At 49.7% G+C, this 17,503-nt stretch overlaps 1 protein-coding gene across 6 annotated transcripts in view; it reads left to right on the top strand.

The window, feature by feature from the left end:
- The window catches only part of MCPH1 (microcephalin 1), a 248,781-nt gene that overhangs the window by 217,502 nt on the left and 13,776 nt on the right, over positions 1 to 17,503 (top strand). For all 6 annotated transcript variants that reach the window (XR_011378483.1, XM_051832685.2, XM_070048125.1 and 3 more), the window contains one exon: positions 13,746 to 13,983. Coding sequence is in view for 5 of the 6 variants with exons in the window: in XM_051832685.2 (XP_051688645.2) it covers positions 13,746 to 13,983 (238 nt within the window). In the remaining variant the exon portion in view is untranslated. The remainder of the gene's footprint in view (positions 1 to 13,745; positions 13,984 to 17,503) is intronic.

The raw sequence follows: 17,503 nt of genomic DNA, 5'->3' as shown, positions 1-17,503 counted from the left end.
AGTGGCACACCGCCGGCCGGCTCTCTCGGGGGCTGCTCAGGTGTTCCTTCAGATGTTCCCTGGTGCATGTTGTCTCTCTCCTCCTTTATAGTCCTCTTCCACCAATCCCAACTCTGCTACCCACACGCCAAGCACGCTGCTCTCCTCCAATCAGGAGCAGGATCAACTCCTGCAGTTTATCAGTCAAACTGGCGAGAGGCAGCTGCGTAAAGGTTGTTTGGGCTCTCTCTCAGTGCCATATTGTGGGAGAGCAGATGCATAGAATAAGTCTTAATTCCAGCAACTTAGTCTAGTCTCCGTTGCTCCCCACAACCAGGCTGAGATTTGACTGAGTAGAATGGAGACAGGAGCATGAGAGAGCCAGGGAGAGTAATGGGCTTGAAGCTGGGTTGGCGGGAGAGGCCAACAGGGCAGAGGTGCCAGGGCTGCAGGAAGCAGAGTGGTGGGAGATGGTAGCTGGAGAGTGCCATGCATGGGTTCTGCAGCTCCGAGAGAGAGAGAGAGAGAAGCAGGGGATGGACTCAGGCCCACGTGGGTGGAAGGCCAGGTTTCTGGGCCTAGAGCCCAAGGAGTGAGCAGAGAGGCTGCTCGAAGGGGCATCTGCATGTCCACCCTCTCAGCAAACAGGAAAGGAGCCATGATGGAAAGAGTTGAAACCATCGGGGACCTGGCCTGACAGCGCAGGGCTCCAGGAGGGAGAGGGGAGAGGTTAGTGGTATACTCTGTCGTCTCTGTCTCTGGTCTTTTTTTAAGTTTCCAGGACTGTAGACAACCTTTGTTTTTCTCTCCAGTCCTGATACCAACTTAATTTTGTCTTTAATCTACTCGATCCATTCAACACTGGCAGCTCTAAACTGAGCATAGATTTAGGAAACATCTCAGAGTCCCACACAGCTGCCGCTTGTCCCAGGTCTCCTCCTTCGAAAGGTCAGCCCTGGGACCTGCCCCAGAGTTGGTTCGTGGAGAGCTAAGGGGTTTCACCATGGCTTGGTGAGGAGCTGCTCAGATGTACAGTTGAAAGTGCTGGTGGTGGTGGAGGGAGCCTCCAGGGACCTTGATGTTGTAGTGGTCCCACCTCCTGCCCTCACTCGCACCTCCCCAGGAGAGGGAGGACCCGGGTACCCAAGTTCAGCGTTTGCATTGGGAAGAGCTGGGGCCCCAGCACATCCCTGTTTCCAGTCTGCCTTTGTGTGGAAAGTTCTCCTCCTCGCCTGCTCCCAGCTCACCCCACGTGGAGGTGGGTGCCTCGCCCAATGGCAGCCGTGACTGAGGTGATCTTTCTAAGTCATCGGGGAGCATTAGCGGGCTCACGTCACCGCAAGTCCAAGGTCCAAGTCTGCAGTCAGCTTTAGAAATGATATGGGCGATTTTGGTCTCTGTCTGATACCTGGACCTGGTTTTCGTGTGGTGTTGAACCTTGGGAAGAGGAGAAATCTTAACCAGAAATGGGCACACCAACAGCTGAGCTTCCCGGCACGTGCCATGCCTGGCCTTCTAATATCTCCAGTGCCGCCCTCCCCCATGGCACGTGAGGCCCAGACCCATTCCTGGATTCCTGGTGCCACTGCCTTCTCCCTGAGTCCTGGAACCGGCTCTGCGGCCACCCCGCACTCTGCCCTACCTCACTTCCTGCTTAAACCCTTGCAGTCTTTCCCTTTGGGGCTTCCTGTTTCCCATCTCAGCCCCTCCATCCTGTGCTGTGCATTGTCTGGATTTACAGCGTGCATGACCTAACCTCCGGCTCACGCTTTTGCAAGCCCATTAAACCGCTCAGCTCGTGCTGTACACTCACGGTTCGCCCGGTGCCTGCCTGTTCAGCCCCATCACTCCACGTAGTATGGACTTCAATGCTTCCAGAAGTTAGCTCTTGTTATTGTAATCACCTGCCAGTGCCTACCCCCGTGGGGCTGGACTGTTTGTTTAAGCATGCCAGTGCCCTCAGACACTGTCACCTGAAGTGCCCTCTCCCCAAATCAGTGAATGCTGTCACCACGAAGTCTCCCCTAACTGCCTGCCATGCCTACTTGGGCTCTCATTTTCCTGTCCCATGAAGTGAAATGTCCTTATATTTTACCCCCAACATTTATTTGTTTGAAGGGCAGAGTGACAGAGAGGAGGGAGAGATCTTCCACCCACTGGATTCACCCCCAGAAATGGCATGGGTGGCAGGGTCCCAAGCACTTAGGCCATCCACTGCCTTCCCAAGCACATTAGCAGAGAGCTGGGTTGGAAGTAGAGCAGCCATGCTTGGCTTAAGCCTCTGTGCCACAATACCTGTCCCAAAACGTCTTGTTATCTATCATGTGACTTGCAGAAAGTCTCAGAGAAGCAAAGACTGTGTCCTCCCAATTTTGTGTCCCTTAGCACTTAGCCCAATACCACATGAGTGAGGAAGTGCATTAATGAAGGCCCCAGGAAAAGCAGGAAGTCTTTCTCCTGCAGGCAGAGGCATGGAGCTGATTCTGGGGCTCAGTTACGCTCTGTGTCAGGCAGGGGAGTGCAGCAGTGAGAAGAGGAGTTTGCATCTTGGCAAAGGAAGGGCTTGCCAGGGCCTCTGTGGCATCAGATAAGGAATCCTGTGCCCCCGGGCCTCAGAGAGCCGGGGTCGAGGTGGTCTCCAAGACCCTTCCAAACTCCAGCATTCTCTTCGTCCTCCCACGACAGCCCCATCAACCAGACGACTCTCTGCCTGGCTCCTCCCTGGGCTGTAGCTGCTGCTGGACCCCAGGAAGCGGCCAGAAGGGGAGGCATCCGCCTCTTCTGGTGGGGGTGTTGTTCAGTAGTGTGGGGAGCAACTGGGAGCAACTCGGACTAGACTAAGTTACTGGAATTAAGACTTATTCTATGCATCTGCTCTCCCACAATATGGCGCTGGGAGAGGAGGAAACAGCTTCTACACAGCTGCCTCCAGTTCAACCAATAAACAGCAGGACCTGCTCCTGATTGGAGAAGAGCAGCGTACTCGGCGTGTGGGTAGCAGAGTTGGGATTGGTGGAAGAGGACTATAAAGGAGGAGAGAGACAACATGCACCAGGAACATCTAAGAGGAACATCTATCTGAAGGAACACCTGTGCAGCCCCCGAGAGAGCCGGCCGGCGGTGTGCCGCTCCCGCGCGGAAGTGGGGAAAAGTGGCAGGGGGAACCGCCCTTCCACGGAGGTGGAAGGGATGGTAGCCAACCCGGGAAGAACCAGCAGCAAACCCGGGGAGGGCCGAGCAGACGAAAGAACAGTGCAGGGTCCTGTGTCGTTCCTCCATGAAGAGGGGGAGCGACACAGTAGTTCCCCCTTTTTATTAACAAAAGGGGGGGGTGCACAGACATTTGGCCTGCAGACAGATGCTGGGTAAGAGGCCCATGTCCCACACTGGAGTGCCTGGGTTCAAGTCCCAGCTCAGCTCCAGGTTCCAGCTTGCTGCTAATGTAGTCCTGAAAGGCAGCAGATAGATCAAGTAGTTTGGTGTCTGCCACCCTCATGGGAAACCTGGAGTGAGTTCTTGGCCTCCAGCCTCAGCCCTGGCCTAGCCCTGAGCATTGTGGGCATTTGGGGAATCAACCAGTGGATGTATTTTCTCTGTGTGTGTGTGTGTGTGTGTGTGTTTAGTGTGTTTGCAGGAGGATTGTGGGTGGGGAGGAGAGAGTGGGACCCAGAGAGAGTAAAAGGGAGTATTTATGGAAGCAGACGTCACTTTAGCTGTCTGCAGGCAGGAAGCCTCCAAGATGCCTGGATGGCGACACTGTTGGGGGCTTTCTATCCCTCTCAGAGAAAGCAGGGATGCAGGCTGTGCCCCGCCCTCTTTGCACGGGTGTGCTTGCCGTCGTGCGGAGAAGCATGTCTTGGGGCAGGTGAGGGTGACATTCTCTCACTGGCTGGGCCCAACGTGGACACGGGTTCATCTCTGCATTACTGGTGAGGAGCAGAACTGCAGGAAGGGCCAGGACCTTGGTTGGGGCCTGGCGTTGACTCAGAGCCTGTCCCTAGCAGGTACTGGAGCAGGGTCTGGGCCATTCTCACCAGTGTGCATGTCATCAAGTGCAGACTGCCCTGTTGTGGGGCTGCCTATGTTTAATATTTATTCATTTATGCTCTTGGGGTTCCCCAAGAGCATCCAACAGAAGCTGTGCAATTATGCAAACCTCTCAAATCCTGTCTTCCTCAAGATAAAGAAGAGTGGCAACCCTTACCTGTATACAGTGCAGAGCCTTCTCCGAAGCACAGAATATTTTTATATTTCCTTTATGTGAATTTTTAAGCTGCAAATCTGATGGCCTTAATTTTCTTTTGACACTGAACGTTTTTGTTAAAGAAGTCATATCCGTACACTTTGTTGCAAGATGTGAATTATTGACACTGAACTAACTGTGTACTGTCTGGAAAGGGTCCCTCAACTTTTTTGGCATTTTTTTTTTTGTATTTTTTTAAGTTCTCATGAGAAGGGGAGGGGAGGGGAGGGTAAATAAACCACTGTGTGTCTGGGTGTAATCTGAAGATTGCTCCATCTAGATTAGCAATCTGCTCTTGATTATCCTCTGCTATATATAACGGTGCTGTGAGGGAGGGGAAAGCATTTTTTCAATATATTGAAACTTTTATACTGAATTTTTTTGTAATAAGCAATCAAGGCTACAAATTTTTTTAAAATAGAAAAGAGAAACTCTGTAAGAAGGCAATATTAATTAATCATCATGTGAGCCCTCTGGATGAAGGATTCCACAACCTTTGTTTTATGGTTACTTCTAGATTCTTAATTCATGCGGGGGGAGGGGAGGCAGGGGAGGGGCGGGGAAGGGTTTCTCTATTAAAAGCGCATTAGCTGTGTTTTTTAAGATAGTGTAACATGCTTAAATTTCTTATGTGACATTAACAAATAAAAAAGCTGTTTTAATGTTAAAAAAAATTTTATTTATTTATCTGCGAGGCAGAGTTACAGAGAGGGAGAGACAGAAAGAGAGGTCTTCCATCTGCTGGTTCACTCCCAAAATGTCCACAACAGGCAGGGCTGGGCAGGCTGAAGCCAGGAGGCTGGAGCTCCTTCTGGGTCTCCCACATGGGTGCAGGGCCCAAACACTTGGGTCATCTTCTGCTGCTTTGCCAGGCCAGTAGCAGGCAACTGTATCAGAAGTGGAGCAGCCAGGACTCAAACTGGCAGCAGGATGCCAGCGCTGCAGGTAGGTACTTAACCTCTGCCAGAGTGCCAGCCCCAAGTGGGGCTGCCTTGAGAGGGGATGTGCACCTGCTGTCCCACCTGGGCTCACAGGACTGGAAATGGCTTTACGGGTGAGCCCTACCTCAAGGGAAGGCAGGCTCCCTGGAGTCTGGAGGAAAAGACTCAACAACCCCCTGGGAATTTCCTTCCTGGTGAAGGACAAATAGCTGGGATTCCTTGAAGCTAGAAGCCTGGGGAGCCCTGTCCTGCATTGCTCTGTGAACGTGAGAGTGTGCCTGCACCCAGGGCTTCAGCTGCAGCCTGTTAAATCAGTGGTTTTGCTGATGAAGACACAAACGCAAGCACAAGCAGCTTTTTTTTTTTTCTTAAGGCAAAGCTGCCTTAACCAGCAGACCCTCATCATGTGCGACAAAGGGTCCACACAAAGAGCTCAGGGCAAAGAAAGACTTCTGCCTTCCCCCTACTCCCTCCCCTGTGACGCTGAAGTACACAGGTGTCCTATAGATTCTGGCATCTGAGATAAATAAAATGAGCACCTCTTAAGTCTTCGTTTTGTGTCTGTTGGGTTAGGATTTTAGCTTCTTTTTAAAAATTCATCTTGTAAGCATTTCTAGCTGGGCACTCCTAGGTCAGGGAGGATGGCCCTGCTGGAGGGGAGAGCTTCAGCGTGACTATAGCCAGCCCTCAGCTCCCTGGTGGGCACCTGCTCATGCCCTCCACTCCCACGCCACCCTGCCCCACCCACTGTGACTCTGTGATGCCCGTGTGTCCTGTCCTCACTGCTTTTCTGGGGTGCTCATGAATGTGTGTAAAAGTTTGAAATGAAATTAGAGTTGTGGGCAAATTGTCATGCATTGCTGCTATCTAGGGGGTTGAGGCAGCAGTGAAAAGAATCAACTACCCACCAATCTCAGCACTTATGCTCTTGGATGGATCATACCGGACCTGTGGTGCCAGGGAGAGCCACTGTCGTGCGTACAACCCTCTGTTAGCTGCTCTGTTGGCCACTGTTCTTCCAGAGAGGAAAGTTGACCCACCTGGGTCAAAATTCTCAAGGCATGGCCACAGCCCTGAGTAGCCAAACACTTTCATATGGTCTGCCCCTTCAGAGGCACTGAGAGGTCTCCGGGGTTGTGGCTGTTTGGATGACCATGTTCTTGGATGATTTCGTTGGCCCCCGAGTCCCTGTGATGTCAGTTCGGGGACCCAGGTGAGTAGCAAGGGCTCCTGTCTTTGGGAAGCACAGGGAAGCCTCCCATCCTACAGTCCTCCCCTTCCTGGTATGGGCTCATGCAGGCTCAGCGATGAGGAGAGTCGTGCCTGTTAATGATGAGCTTGTGTTTGTCCTGGGATATATTAGGGAGAGTGTGTGCGGGTCTCAAATTAATTCTTGACTGTAAGTAACCTAGGCTTTGATTAAGCTTCCCCGGAAATTATTTTGAGTTTGGAAAGTCAGTGCACACACATTCACAATTTTTTTTGAATGAAGAATATGATCTTTATAATATTTTGGATCTTCTGCTTTTAAGATGAATAAATAATCAGGTATTTTATTTTGTTAATTTTTTTTTAACTTTTATTTAATGAATATAAATTTCCAAAGTACGACTTATGGATTACAATGGCTTCCCCCCCATAACGTCCCTCCCACCCACAACCCTCCCCTTTCCCACTCCCTCTCCCCTTCCATTCACATCAAGATTCATTTTCGATTATCTTGATATACAGAAGATCAGCTTAGTATACGTTAAGTAAGGATTTCAACAGTTTGCTCCCACACAGAAACATAAAGTGAAAAATAATAGATGATTTTTTTAAAATGATGATGAAATCAGATCAGACCTATTGTCATGTTTAATCCCAGTGAGAGTCAAGTTGGGAATTGATAATTTTTTTTTTTTTACAGAAGATCAGTTTAGTATGCATTAAGTAAAGATTTCAACAGTTTGCACCCCCATAGAAACACAAAGTGAAATATACTGTTTGATTACTCGTTATAGCATTAAATCTCAATGTACAGCACATTAAGGACAGAGATCCTACATGAGGAGTAAGTGCACAGTGACTCCTGTTGTTGACTTTACCAATTGACACTCCTGTCTATGGCATCAGTAATCTCCCTATGCTCCAGTCATGAGTTTCCAAGGCTATGGAAGCCCTCTGAGTTTATTTGAAAGGCAGAGTGACAGAGAGAGAAAGGAAGAACAGAGAGATCTTCTATCACTGGTTCATTCCTCAAATGACTGCGATGACCAGAGCTGAGCCAGGCAGAAGCCAGGAGCCAGAACTCCATCTGGGTCTCCACATGGGTGGCAGAGGCCCAGGGACTTGACCGTCCTGTGCTGCTTCCCCAGGGACATTAGCAGGAAGCTGGATGGGGAGCAGAGCTGTTGGGACTTGAACCAGCATTGATGCTGGTGTCACAGGCAGCAGTTTACCCACTGTGTCACAAGGCTGACCTCATTTGTTGATTTGTGTGTCATGTGGTCTAAGCCAAGGTGAAGGTCCCTCCTCAATCATCATTACTCACCCTGCACCTTGCATGTGGCTGGCAGGCTAAATGCTCATTAAGCGGGAGAGGGAGAAGAAAGAATGTAGAATCACAGAAGTTATCTACTGAAGTAACATTCTAAATATCTGAAAGGTTTATCTCCATTTTTATTGGATTGAAAATTGTTTGATTTAATATTTTTCCCCAGAAATCTTTTATTTAAGGTATACAAAATTCATGCATTTCAAAAATGCAGCTTTAGGAACATAGTGATTCTTCCCACCATACCCGCTCTCCCACCCGTCTTCCTTATTAACTTATACACAGATTAATTCCATACTAAGCAAATAGTTCAACAAATAGTATGGAAAAAAAAAAGACAAATTTCTTGACAGTTTTTTTTTATTTCTCCTATGACCCACTATTCATTCAGGAACATGTTGTTCAGTCTCCATGTGTTTTCTTATGTTTTAGAAATTCTTGAGTTATTGATTGGCAGCTTCATTACATTGTGGTCAGAGAAGATACACAGTATGATTTCAACTTGTTTGAATTTGCTGAGACTTGGTTTATGGCTTGGCCTGTGGTCTATCCTAGAGAAAGTTCCATGCATTGGTGACAAGAATGTGTATTATACAACCGTAGGATGAAAAGTTCTGTAGATATCTGTTAGGTTACTTTGGTCTATACTGTCGATAAATTCTGTTTCTTTGCTGATTTTCCATCTTGTTGATCTTTCCATTGCTGAAAGTGGAGTATTGAAGTCCCCCAATACTATTGTATGGGAGTCTGTGTCTCCCTTTAGATCCATTAACATTTCTTTTAAATAGCCAGATGCCCTGTCATAAGGTGCATGTACATTTATTATAGTCACATATTCCTGTTGAATTGATCCCTTCATCATTATATAGTGCCCTTCTTTGTCTCTTTCAACAGTTCTTGTGTTAAAGTCTATTTTGTCAAGTATTAGGATGGCTACACCAGCCCTTTTTTGGTTTCTGTTAGCATGGAATATCTTTTTCCATCCTTTCACTTTCAGTCTGCATGCATCTTTATTGGCGAGATGTGCTTCTTGTAGGCAGCAAATAGATGAGTTTTGTTTTTTAATCCATTCAGCCAGTCTGTGTCTCTTGGAGAATTGAAGCCATTTACATTCCAGGTGACTATTGATGAGTAATGACCTGGCCCTGCCATTTTCCCATAAATATTCCTATTGTTTACTTTGGATTTCCTTTGTACTTTTACTGGGAGATTTTCTGCCTTCATTTTCTTTCATAGTGATGACCATGTTTCTGTGTGTAGCATATCCTTAAGCATCTTTTTGTAAGGCTGGACAAGTGGTGACAAATTCAGTTTCTATTTGTTATGGAAGTTCTTTATTCATAAATGACAGCTTTGCAGGGTACAGAATTCTAGGTTGACAGTTTTCTTTTTTCTCTTAAGGCTTGGAATATATCTCACCATTCTCTCCTATCCTGTAGGGTTTCTGATGAAAAGTCAGCTGTGAGTCTAATTGGAGATCCTCTGAAAGTAATCTGGTGGTTCTCTCTGCACATTTTAGAATCTTTCTTTACAGTTTACTGTGGAGAGTTTGACTACAATGTATCTTGAGGATCTTTTCTGGTCTTGTCTGTTAAGAGTTCTATGTGCTTCCTGTTCCTGTGCTTGGACATCCCTTTCTTTCTCCAAAGTAGGGAGATTTTCTATAATTATTTCACTAAAAAGGCCTTCTAATCCGTTCTCTCTTTCTACGCCTTTAGGAATTCCTAAGACCCGTATGTTAGGTTGTTTGATAGTATCCCATTCATTTCCAACACTGTTTTTTTAGTTTTCTAATTTCTTCTTATTTCTCCCTCACTCTCTCTCCTTTTTTTTTGTCTGACTGTAGAATTTCCATAGATTTTTCTTCTAATTACAATATTCTTTCTTCTGCCTCAGAGTCTGTAGTTAAGGCTTTCCACTACATTTTTTATTTGATCTATTGAATTCTTCATTACCAATATTTCATTTTGATTTCTCTTTAAAATCTCAATTTCATGGGAAAAAATGTTCATTCTTGTTATGGATTTCTTTTTTTCTTTTTTTTTTTCTTTTTTGCCAGGCAGAATTAGACAGACAGAGAGAGAGAGAGAGAGAGTTATAGACAGAAACAGAGAGAAAGGTCTTCCCTCCGTTGGTTCAATACTCTAATGGCCGCCATGGCCAGCGCTGCACCGATCCAAAGCCAGGAGCCAGGTACTTCCTCCCAGTCTCCCATGCTGGTGCAGGGACCCAAGCATTTGGGCCATCCTCCAATGCCCCCCCAACCCTGGGCCACAGCAGAGAGCTGGACTGGAAGAGGAGCAGCCAGGACTAGTACCCGGCGCCCCAACTGGGACTAGAACCTGGGGTGCCGGCGCTGCAGGTGGAGGATCAACCAAGTGAGCTACGGTGCCAACCTGGATTTCTTTAATTCGTGGATTTGCTTCTGATTACTTCTAAGTAATCCTATGATCAGTTTTTTGAATTATGTTTCTGGCATTTCTTCAGTCTCTTTGTTTTCACATTCTGGTATTGAAGTATTGTTGTGTTCCTTTGAAGGCATCATGTTGTCTTCCTTATTCTTGTTTCTTGAATTGCTGCATTTATTTTTAGGCATTTGTGGAGACACTGTTGGCTTTTTCCCCCCCGTGATGGCTTTTATTTTTGGACTATGCCTCTGTGGATGAGTAAAGTGTCTGCTCTATATCCTGAGGTGTGCACTTGATGTGGCCAGGGAGCTCTGTTCAGTGCTCCAGGTGGGGGGGGGGGGGGTGTCCAAGGTGACACCCAAATTGGGTGTGATAAATCTCTTTTATTTTTTAGCGGGGCAGGGGGCAGGTTTAATCTGCTTTGTTGGTGTAGTCTTGGATTCATTTCTCTTCTCCAAGGAGGCCAATGCCTGATCGCTAGCCCCAGTGAGTATAACATTCATTTGCACTCTCACAAGAAACACACAAAGAATCCATGCAGTCCTTGGTGTGAGCAAGGATCCCACAGCAATGACCCTCACCAGGGGATCAGGGAGCCCCAAGTGTGGAGCCACCCAGAGTGACTGCCCGAAGTCTCAGCCACGCCCTGCACCCTCCCACACAGCCACAGTGTTTTCACAGTCCCAGCACACAAGGCTTCCACAGGCATGAGCACCCAGCCCCTGCCAATTCTCCCAGCCAGACTCAGGCATCTCCCCTCGGCTCCTTGCCGGGCACCCGGACACAAACTGGCACAGCTGTTGCATATGTTAAAAATGGTACCTGCCCCCTCTCGGCTAGTTAGAGGATGCCAGTGCCTGGTGGTCGGGGAGAGAGAAGCGTGCCTATATTTTTTTCCCTCTAGGTTGGCAGGTAGGCCGTCCTTGACAGGATTCAAGTTAGACTCACTTCAGGCTCTTCCTGCAGCTTTATCACCAGTGGCTTGGGCTGCTGCAGTCTGGTCGCACCTCACTCTCCAAAGCTGGCGCTGAGGCTCTCGGCTGCTGGGGTCCTCTGTTGTGTGTGTCTACACCCTCCATGTGGATCCACAGTGTTCCTCTGATTTGTATGGAGTTTCCTCTGCTGTTTTCCCTAACTTCTTGCCTGAGATTGCACTCTGTTCACGCTTTTTTTTTTTTTTTTAATATCTTCCCCTAGACTAGAACAGTAAGCTCCCTGCCTATTCCACCATCTTGGTATCTCTCTCTTGATTTAGTATTTATCTGCATAGAAAAAGAAGGACTTAAACGTGTATACGTGTCTGTGTATATATGTGTGTGTGTGTTTGTGACACCACATTTGCACATGCATTTTACAGAATTTAGAAAAATGCACAGCAAACCCTTAACTGTGGTTAACTCTGGGAAGTGGCTGGGGCCTGGGCTTCTGGAAACAAATCAATAAAAAATTGCTATAAGAATTCTCTCCTGGGGCCAGCGCCGTGGCATAGTGGGTAAAGCCACCACCTGCAGTGCTGGCATCCCATGTGGGCCCCGGTTCGAGTCCCGGCTGCTCCACTTCCAGTCCAGCTCTCTGCTATGGCCTGGGAAAGCGGTGGAAGATGGCCCAAACCCTTGGGACCCTGCACCCATGTAGGAGACCCAGAAGAAGCTCCTGGCTCCTGGCTTCAGATCAGAGCAGCTCTGGCCATTGCGGCTAGTTGGGGAGTGAACCAGAAGATGGAAGACCTCTTTCTCTCTCTCCCTCTCTCTCTCTCTCTGCCTCTGTCTCTGCCTCTGCATCTCCTTCTCTCTCTGTGTAACTCTGACTTTCAAATAAATAAATACATCTTTTTTAAAAAAAGAATTCTCTCCTGACATTAAAAGTACAAAAAAGGACAAGCTCTGACATTGTAGGTGTAGACTTGGAATGTGTTTTCCAGAGTCAGGGCACCCGTCTGGGCCTGTCTGTGGCCTCAGATGGCTTCAGTAAGGCCACATACCACGTGGAGATTCAGCCTTGCCCAGCAAGGAAAAGGGGAGATTTGCTCATTTGTAAGATTATAATAAGGAGGAAACCTCCCAGTATCCCACAGCAGCCTTACTCTTGGGTCACGTGAGTCAGGACTGTGTTGTTTGCAAGGAAAATGACATCACCCTGATGAGCGTGGCCCAGTCGTGAGTCTCCCCATGGTCTGGGAAGGGCCTTTGTGAGAACACACGGCTGTCCAGGGGCTGGCACCCCCAGGAAAAAGTCAGTGTTCTGACACTAGAGAAGAGGAGGCAGGAGGGGCTGGAGTAACGCAGCAGTGTCCAAGGCAGGAAATCGCACTGTTTATTTTACATGCTCATGTATCGTTTCCATTATCAATCACTTTTATAATTGGTGCTTTTAAATATGCAGCTGGGTCCTGCCTTAGCAGGAAGGGTTGTCTTTCTTGACCTCTTCATCCACGCAGCAGTGGTCCAGAGGTTCACCAGTGAGTGTTTTGTTGCAACTTGCCTCGCCATTCAGCCAGAGCAAAGCTTCAGTTCAGTGCCTTTATCCGCAAGATGGAATTAACAGCTTTTCCGCTGTCCAGAAATAGGCACAGGTCCAGTCGCTGGCACTGGAGTGGGGCGAAAGCTGTCCAGTGCTAAGTCAGAGCCGGGGGTGAGAGAAGGGAGCGCTGTGGCCCTGGTTGAATGTCCTAGGTGGGTCCCCTGGTGCTGGAGCAGTTTTCCCACAGGTCCACCCTCCCATTGAAAACCCAGAGCAGGGAACAAGTCACTGTCGGAGATTCTGTGAGCAGTGCGGACGGGGAGCTCATCGGCTGCCCTGCCATGCTGGGGTCCAGGTCCTATTTGTCACCCCCACTTCCCTACCTCCCACCTCCACGTCCACTCCTTCAAGGACCCCTGTTGCCCTTTCCCCACAGACCACCCACCCCCCACTGCCAAAACCACTTATTTCCCTGAGCATTGAGCTCAGACATTACAGGAGAATTTAAAATACTCCACGTCCTCAACCCCTCTCTAAGGGCATTTGCACCAAAAGAGGAGCCTTTATGGATCGATTCTTAGTAAAATGCATATTCGAAATGACCGAGCCTTCCTGTTTTCCCTTTGATGGACAGGGCTCCATCAGAGTTAGTCGGAGCACAGTTTCACCAGTTTCACACCTGCTCGCATCACAGCTCTCATTCCTGGATCGGCAGCTCCAGACTTTCCCCTCCCATCCTGCTGTGTTTCAGGCAGGACTGTGGGACTTCTCCCTCTCCCCATGCGGAGTACCAGGCCAGGTGCACTGTGTTTCTTAGATCCCACCATGGCCGCTTGCTGTCAGGAGCTCCGGAGCTGCTGGATTGTTGCCTCCAGGCAGGTGCCGCTGGCATCTGCCTTCGGAGGCGCCAGTCACCCTGGTGACTGACACAGGATCTACAAGATGTGGACGTACTGCCCTCACTGTATTCCACAGCTGATCACTTCTCAGTGCCTGGCTTGAGACTTTGGGATGATAGGAAAGTCTGCACATATTTTTACCTGTCCGTTTGTACTATGACCACTTTGGAAAATGTCAGTTTTACACCAGTATTGTCACCACCTTCTCACTGCTGCTCACTCAGGCTAAGCAAAGACTGGGATGGTTCCATACCTCACCCTGTCCCTCTTTCCCCACAGGTCTGCCGTCGCGAGCGCCATATGGCCCAGGGGCAGTACCAGGGGACCCTCTTTGCCGATCAACCACCAATGTTCATCTCACCGGCCAGCAGCCCTCCCAGGGCCAAGCTGTGTGAACTGGTGCACCTGTGTGGCGGTCAGATCAGCCCAGTACCCAGCCGGGCCAGCATCTTCATTGGGCCTCACAGCGGAAAGAAGAAAGAAACAGTCGTGTACCTGTCGGAAAAATGGGTCTTAGGTAGGAACATGGGTGCAGAGATGGACGGGGCTGTGGTGGGGACCCGCGTGGGAGGTGGCCGGGGGAGCTCTAGTGGATGGCCATGGCTGTCGAGTGTTCACATCAGGGCCTCTATTCTGGGGTCTTAGCCACATGGCCAGGGGTCCACAGCGGGAGGCAGGGCATCCAAACCCCTCCATGGGGCCTGGGACCTTTGGGTATGTGGCCCACCAGAGCCATGTCAGTGTCCTGGACATCCTGCTGTGTCCTGGCAGCCGTAGGGCAGCTCCCAAGGAACAGGGGAGTCTCATCTGACCCGAGGCCTTTCCCACCTCGCAGTCCGCTCACAGCTGCTCAGAGCCGTGCATCCGGGTGCAGGCCCAGCCACGCGGCACTCGGGGCCGCCTGGTTCACACCTGGGGGTCCCTGCCCCACCCTTCTCTCGGGCAGACCTCGTGGTAACTCCGCTCCTGCACTCTGGTAGCGACGAAGGCTTAGAGGGCTCGTGGCTGTAAGGCCCAGGCTGTGCTGATTCTGCCGCGGCTGTGCCCAGCGCTACCAGAGAGGCTGGGGAACGGGGAGTTTGGGACAAGGCCTGACTTGGGAGGCTGTTGTCGTCTGTTGTGCCCGCTCTGGGAGATGTGTTGGGGCTACTAGGAGGAGTGGGTAGTGGTGCCAGGACGGCCGGGATGCGGGTGTGTGGGCTCGGCAGACAGCAGCCTTTGTGCCCGAGTTCGCCAGCCCGTGCAGAGCCCACTCTGGGGACAGACCTTGTTTCTTACGGCACGGAGTTTGGTAATCGTGTTTGTCTGCTCCAGCTGCCGTAACAAGATGGCGCAGGCTGCGCTGTAAACAACAGGGGTCGTTTCCTCAGTTCTGGAGCCCGGAAGTCCACGGTCAGGGTGAGGTCCTCCCAAGGCCTCTCAGTGGCTTGCAGACACTGCCTTCTTTCTGTCTCATCCTCTTCTTTCTGGTCTCATCCCTGTGCATGGGTGTCCCTGCCGTCTCATCGTGGGTCCTAATCTCTTCTGAAAAGCTGTATTTATTTATTTGAAGAGCAGAATGACAAAGAAATGGGTGGGTGGGGGTGGGGAGACAGACAGGCACCTTCCATTCACTGGCTCACTCCCCAGATGGCCACAGTGACCTGGCCCAGGCCAAAGCCAGGAGCCTGGGTCTCCCACATGGGTCCAAGGGTCCAAGTACTTGGGCCATCTTCTGCTGCCTTCCCAGGCACATTTACCAGGGCACTGGATCAGAAGTGGAGCAGCTGGGACTGGAACCAGCACTCACATGGGATGCCAGCATAACCCACTGTGCCACAACACCAGGCCCTAACCTCCTGTTCTTGTAGGGGCCCCAGCAGACAGATCAGGGCCACCCTGAGGACCTCGCTCCCCCTTAAGTGCCCCTTGCAAGGCTCTGTCTCCAAAGAGAATCTCCCTCTGAGGTGCGGGGGTCAGGGTGTGAGTGGCCACATCTTGAGGGACACAGTGCAGCCCAGACAACTGATTCCAGGGGCAGCATGCTGGGCCCTGGACCTCACCTGGCTTCTTCAGGTGGGTTCTCTGTGTGTCCCCCCCTCACCCCTGCAGCTCTACATCCTGCTTCCCTCTCCCTCTCTGTGCCCCCCCCCCCAAATCCCACACTTCTGGTTTTCCTCACCCTTGCTGGACATTATCTTTTATAAGTAGATACCGTGACTGTCCAAGCTGCATTCACACAGAACCACGTACGCTGTATGAAAATCTTTTCAATGATTGATGGTGGTCCTTTGATATTTTTAAAGTACAGAGATCAGAAGTAATTTTTTTACTGTGTGGTACAGAGTAATTTATCTTTTGCCTGGCAACTTACTTCAAAAAAAATAAAAAAGCACCAAACAAACTGATTTTTGCTCCAGTGCAGAAGCCAAAAGGCTGTTTTCTCCTTCTTACATGCCAAGAATACAACCTTGAAAACATCTCGTGTTCTGAAACATTGGTTCTTGTTTTGTTCTTTAAAAAAAAATCCTGTTTCCAAATGACACCGCCTGCAGACCAGAGTCGTGCTGCAGGAACGGACCGTGCGAGGATTGGCGTCAGCAGCCGCTGTCCACTCTGCTGCTCCCCAGGTCTGGGACCGTGTGCTGTGCCCAGGTTGGGTGGCTGCTGGCGGCCCCCCCTCGCTCCCACATTCCCATCACACACTGAGCAGCCGCCTACCCAGTCCCTCGGTGGTCTTACCACGCACAGGCCTCGCTTCCACAAGGCCTTCAGAGTTCTGAGTTTCGGGTCTGGGCCTGTGACCCTGCTTTGCATCTTTCCTCCGCTGTGCTCTGTGTCCTGGTCTGATCCTCAGGGACAGTGCGCCTGTGTGAGCCCTGGGCAGCCTGAGTGTATTTTACACTACAGCCCTCACCAAGTAAGACCCCGACACCTGGGCAGCACCCCTGAACACAGTGGGTGCCCCAGCCTGGTCTTGGATATAAGGCTGTAGGTTTTTCAAATATTTACAAGTTTATATTTTGCTTTTTTTCTGAATTGAGTTGTGATGCAGTGGCTCCGACTGTATACAGATGAGGAGGTTATCTATACACACATGCATAGACCTACCGAACATGGAGCTAGTACACTGTTTCCTGTGCCCCGAGCCCCTGCCGCTTGCCTGTTCCCTGACCTGAAGCAAATCCCCCATTCTCTCTGGACCCCAGTTCCTTCGTCTACAGAGTAAGAACCTCCACCCAGTTCACCCCACATGGTACTCAGTGGAGACAGCACACAGGTGTCTACAGTGGACACTGCCGAGGGTCCCCAAGTGACCGTGTCCGTGGGTGTAGACATGAGGCTTGGACACAGCAGTGCTGTATCTTTGAGGACCTTTTCCCTCCAAGTTATCCTTGAAAACAAAGACTTCTCTCAAAAAAAATTTGTTTTTATTTTAGTTGCTAGACAAAGAGATGGAGAGAGGAAGGGAGGGAAGGGGGTGGAGAGAGAGAGAGAGAGAAGACATGCTCTTATGCTCTCAGCCCCAGTCTGCTGGTTTACTCCTCAAGCACCTGTTTTAGTTGGGACTGGGTGGATCCAGCTCTCTCCTGTCTGTGGGAGTCGGAGCACCCAGGTACTCTGGTGTGGGGCATGGGCATCTTAGCAACCAGGCCAAACACACACCTGTCTAGAGAATATTTTCTTTTTTAAATGTTGTGAGACTTGGGAACTTCTCAAGCTGTTTCAAAGTAGCCATTTAAAAGAAAAGCAGTGATTCTGTGGTGAATATGAAAGGCAGTACTGAAAACGTGCAAATGAAGTGTGTTCCAAGAGGAGAGGCGTACGGGCTGCTGCGCCTCGCGGCTCCTCTGAGTAGTTTGGATAAAAACGATTAATTGGAAGCCGTCATGAAAGCTGCTTGCCATGACCACTTTCAAATTTGTAACTTACCTGCCAAAATGAAAACGCCACTGTTGCAGTTCCTTTTCAATGTGGTTTGGTTTTTTTAATGGCTTTGATTTGGTCTTTGTTTGGGGGGACATAATAAAGTCAAAAGAGGAGGACCAGAAGGAGAT

This window comes from Oryctolagus cuniculus, chromosome 8 (assembly GCF_964237555.1).
Source record: "Oryctolagus cuniculus chromosome 8, mOryCun1.1, whole genome shotgun sequence".
NCBI classification, from domain to species: domain Eukaryota; kingdom Metazoa; phylum Chordata; class Mammalia; order Lagomorpha; family Leporidae; genus Oryctolagus; species Oryctolagus cuniculus.
Note: the sequence above shows the minus strand (reverse complement) of the source record. Positions and strands in the feature narration are given on the sequence as shown.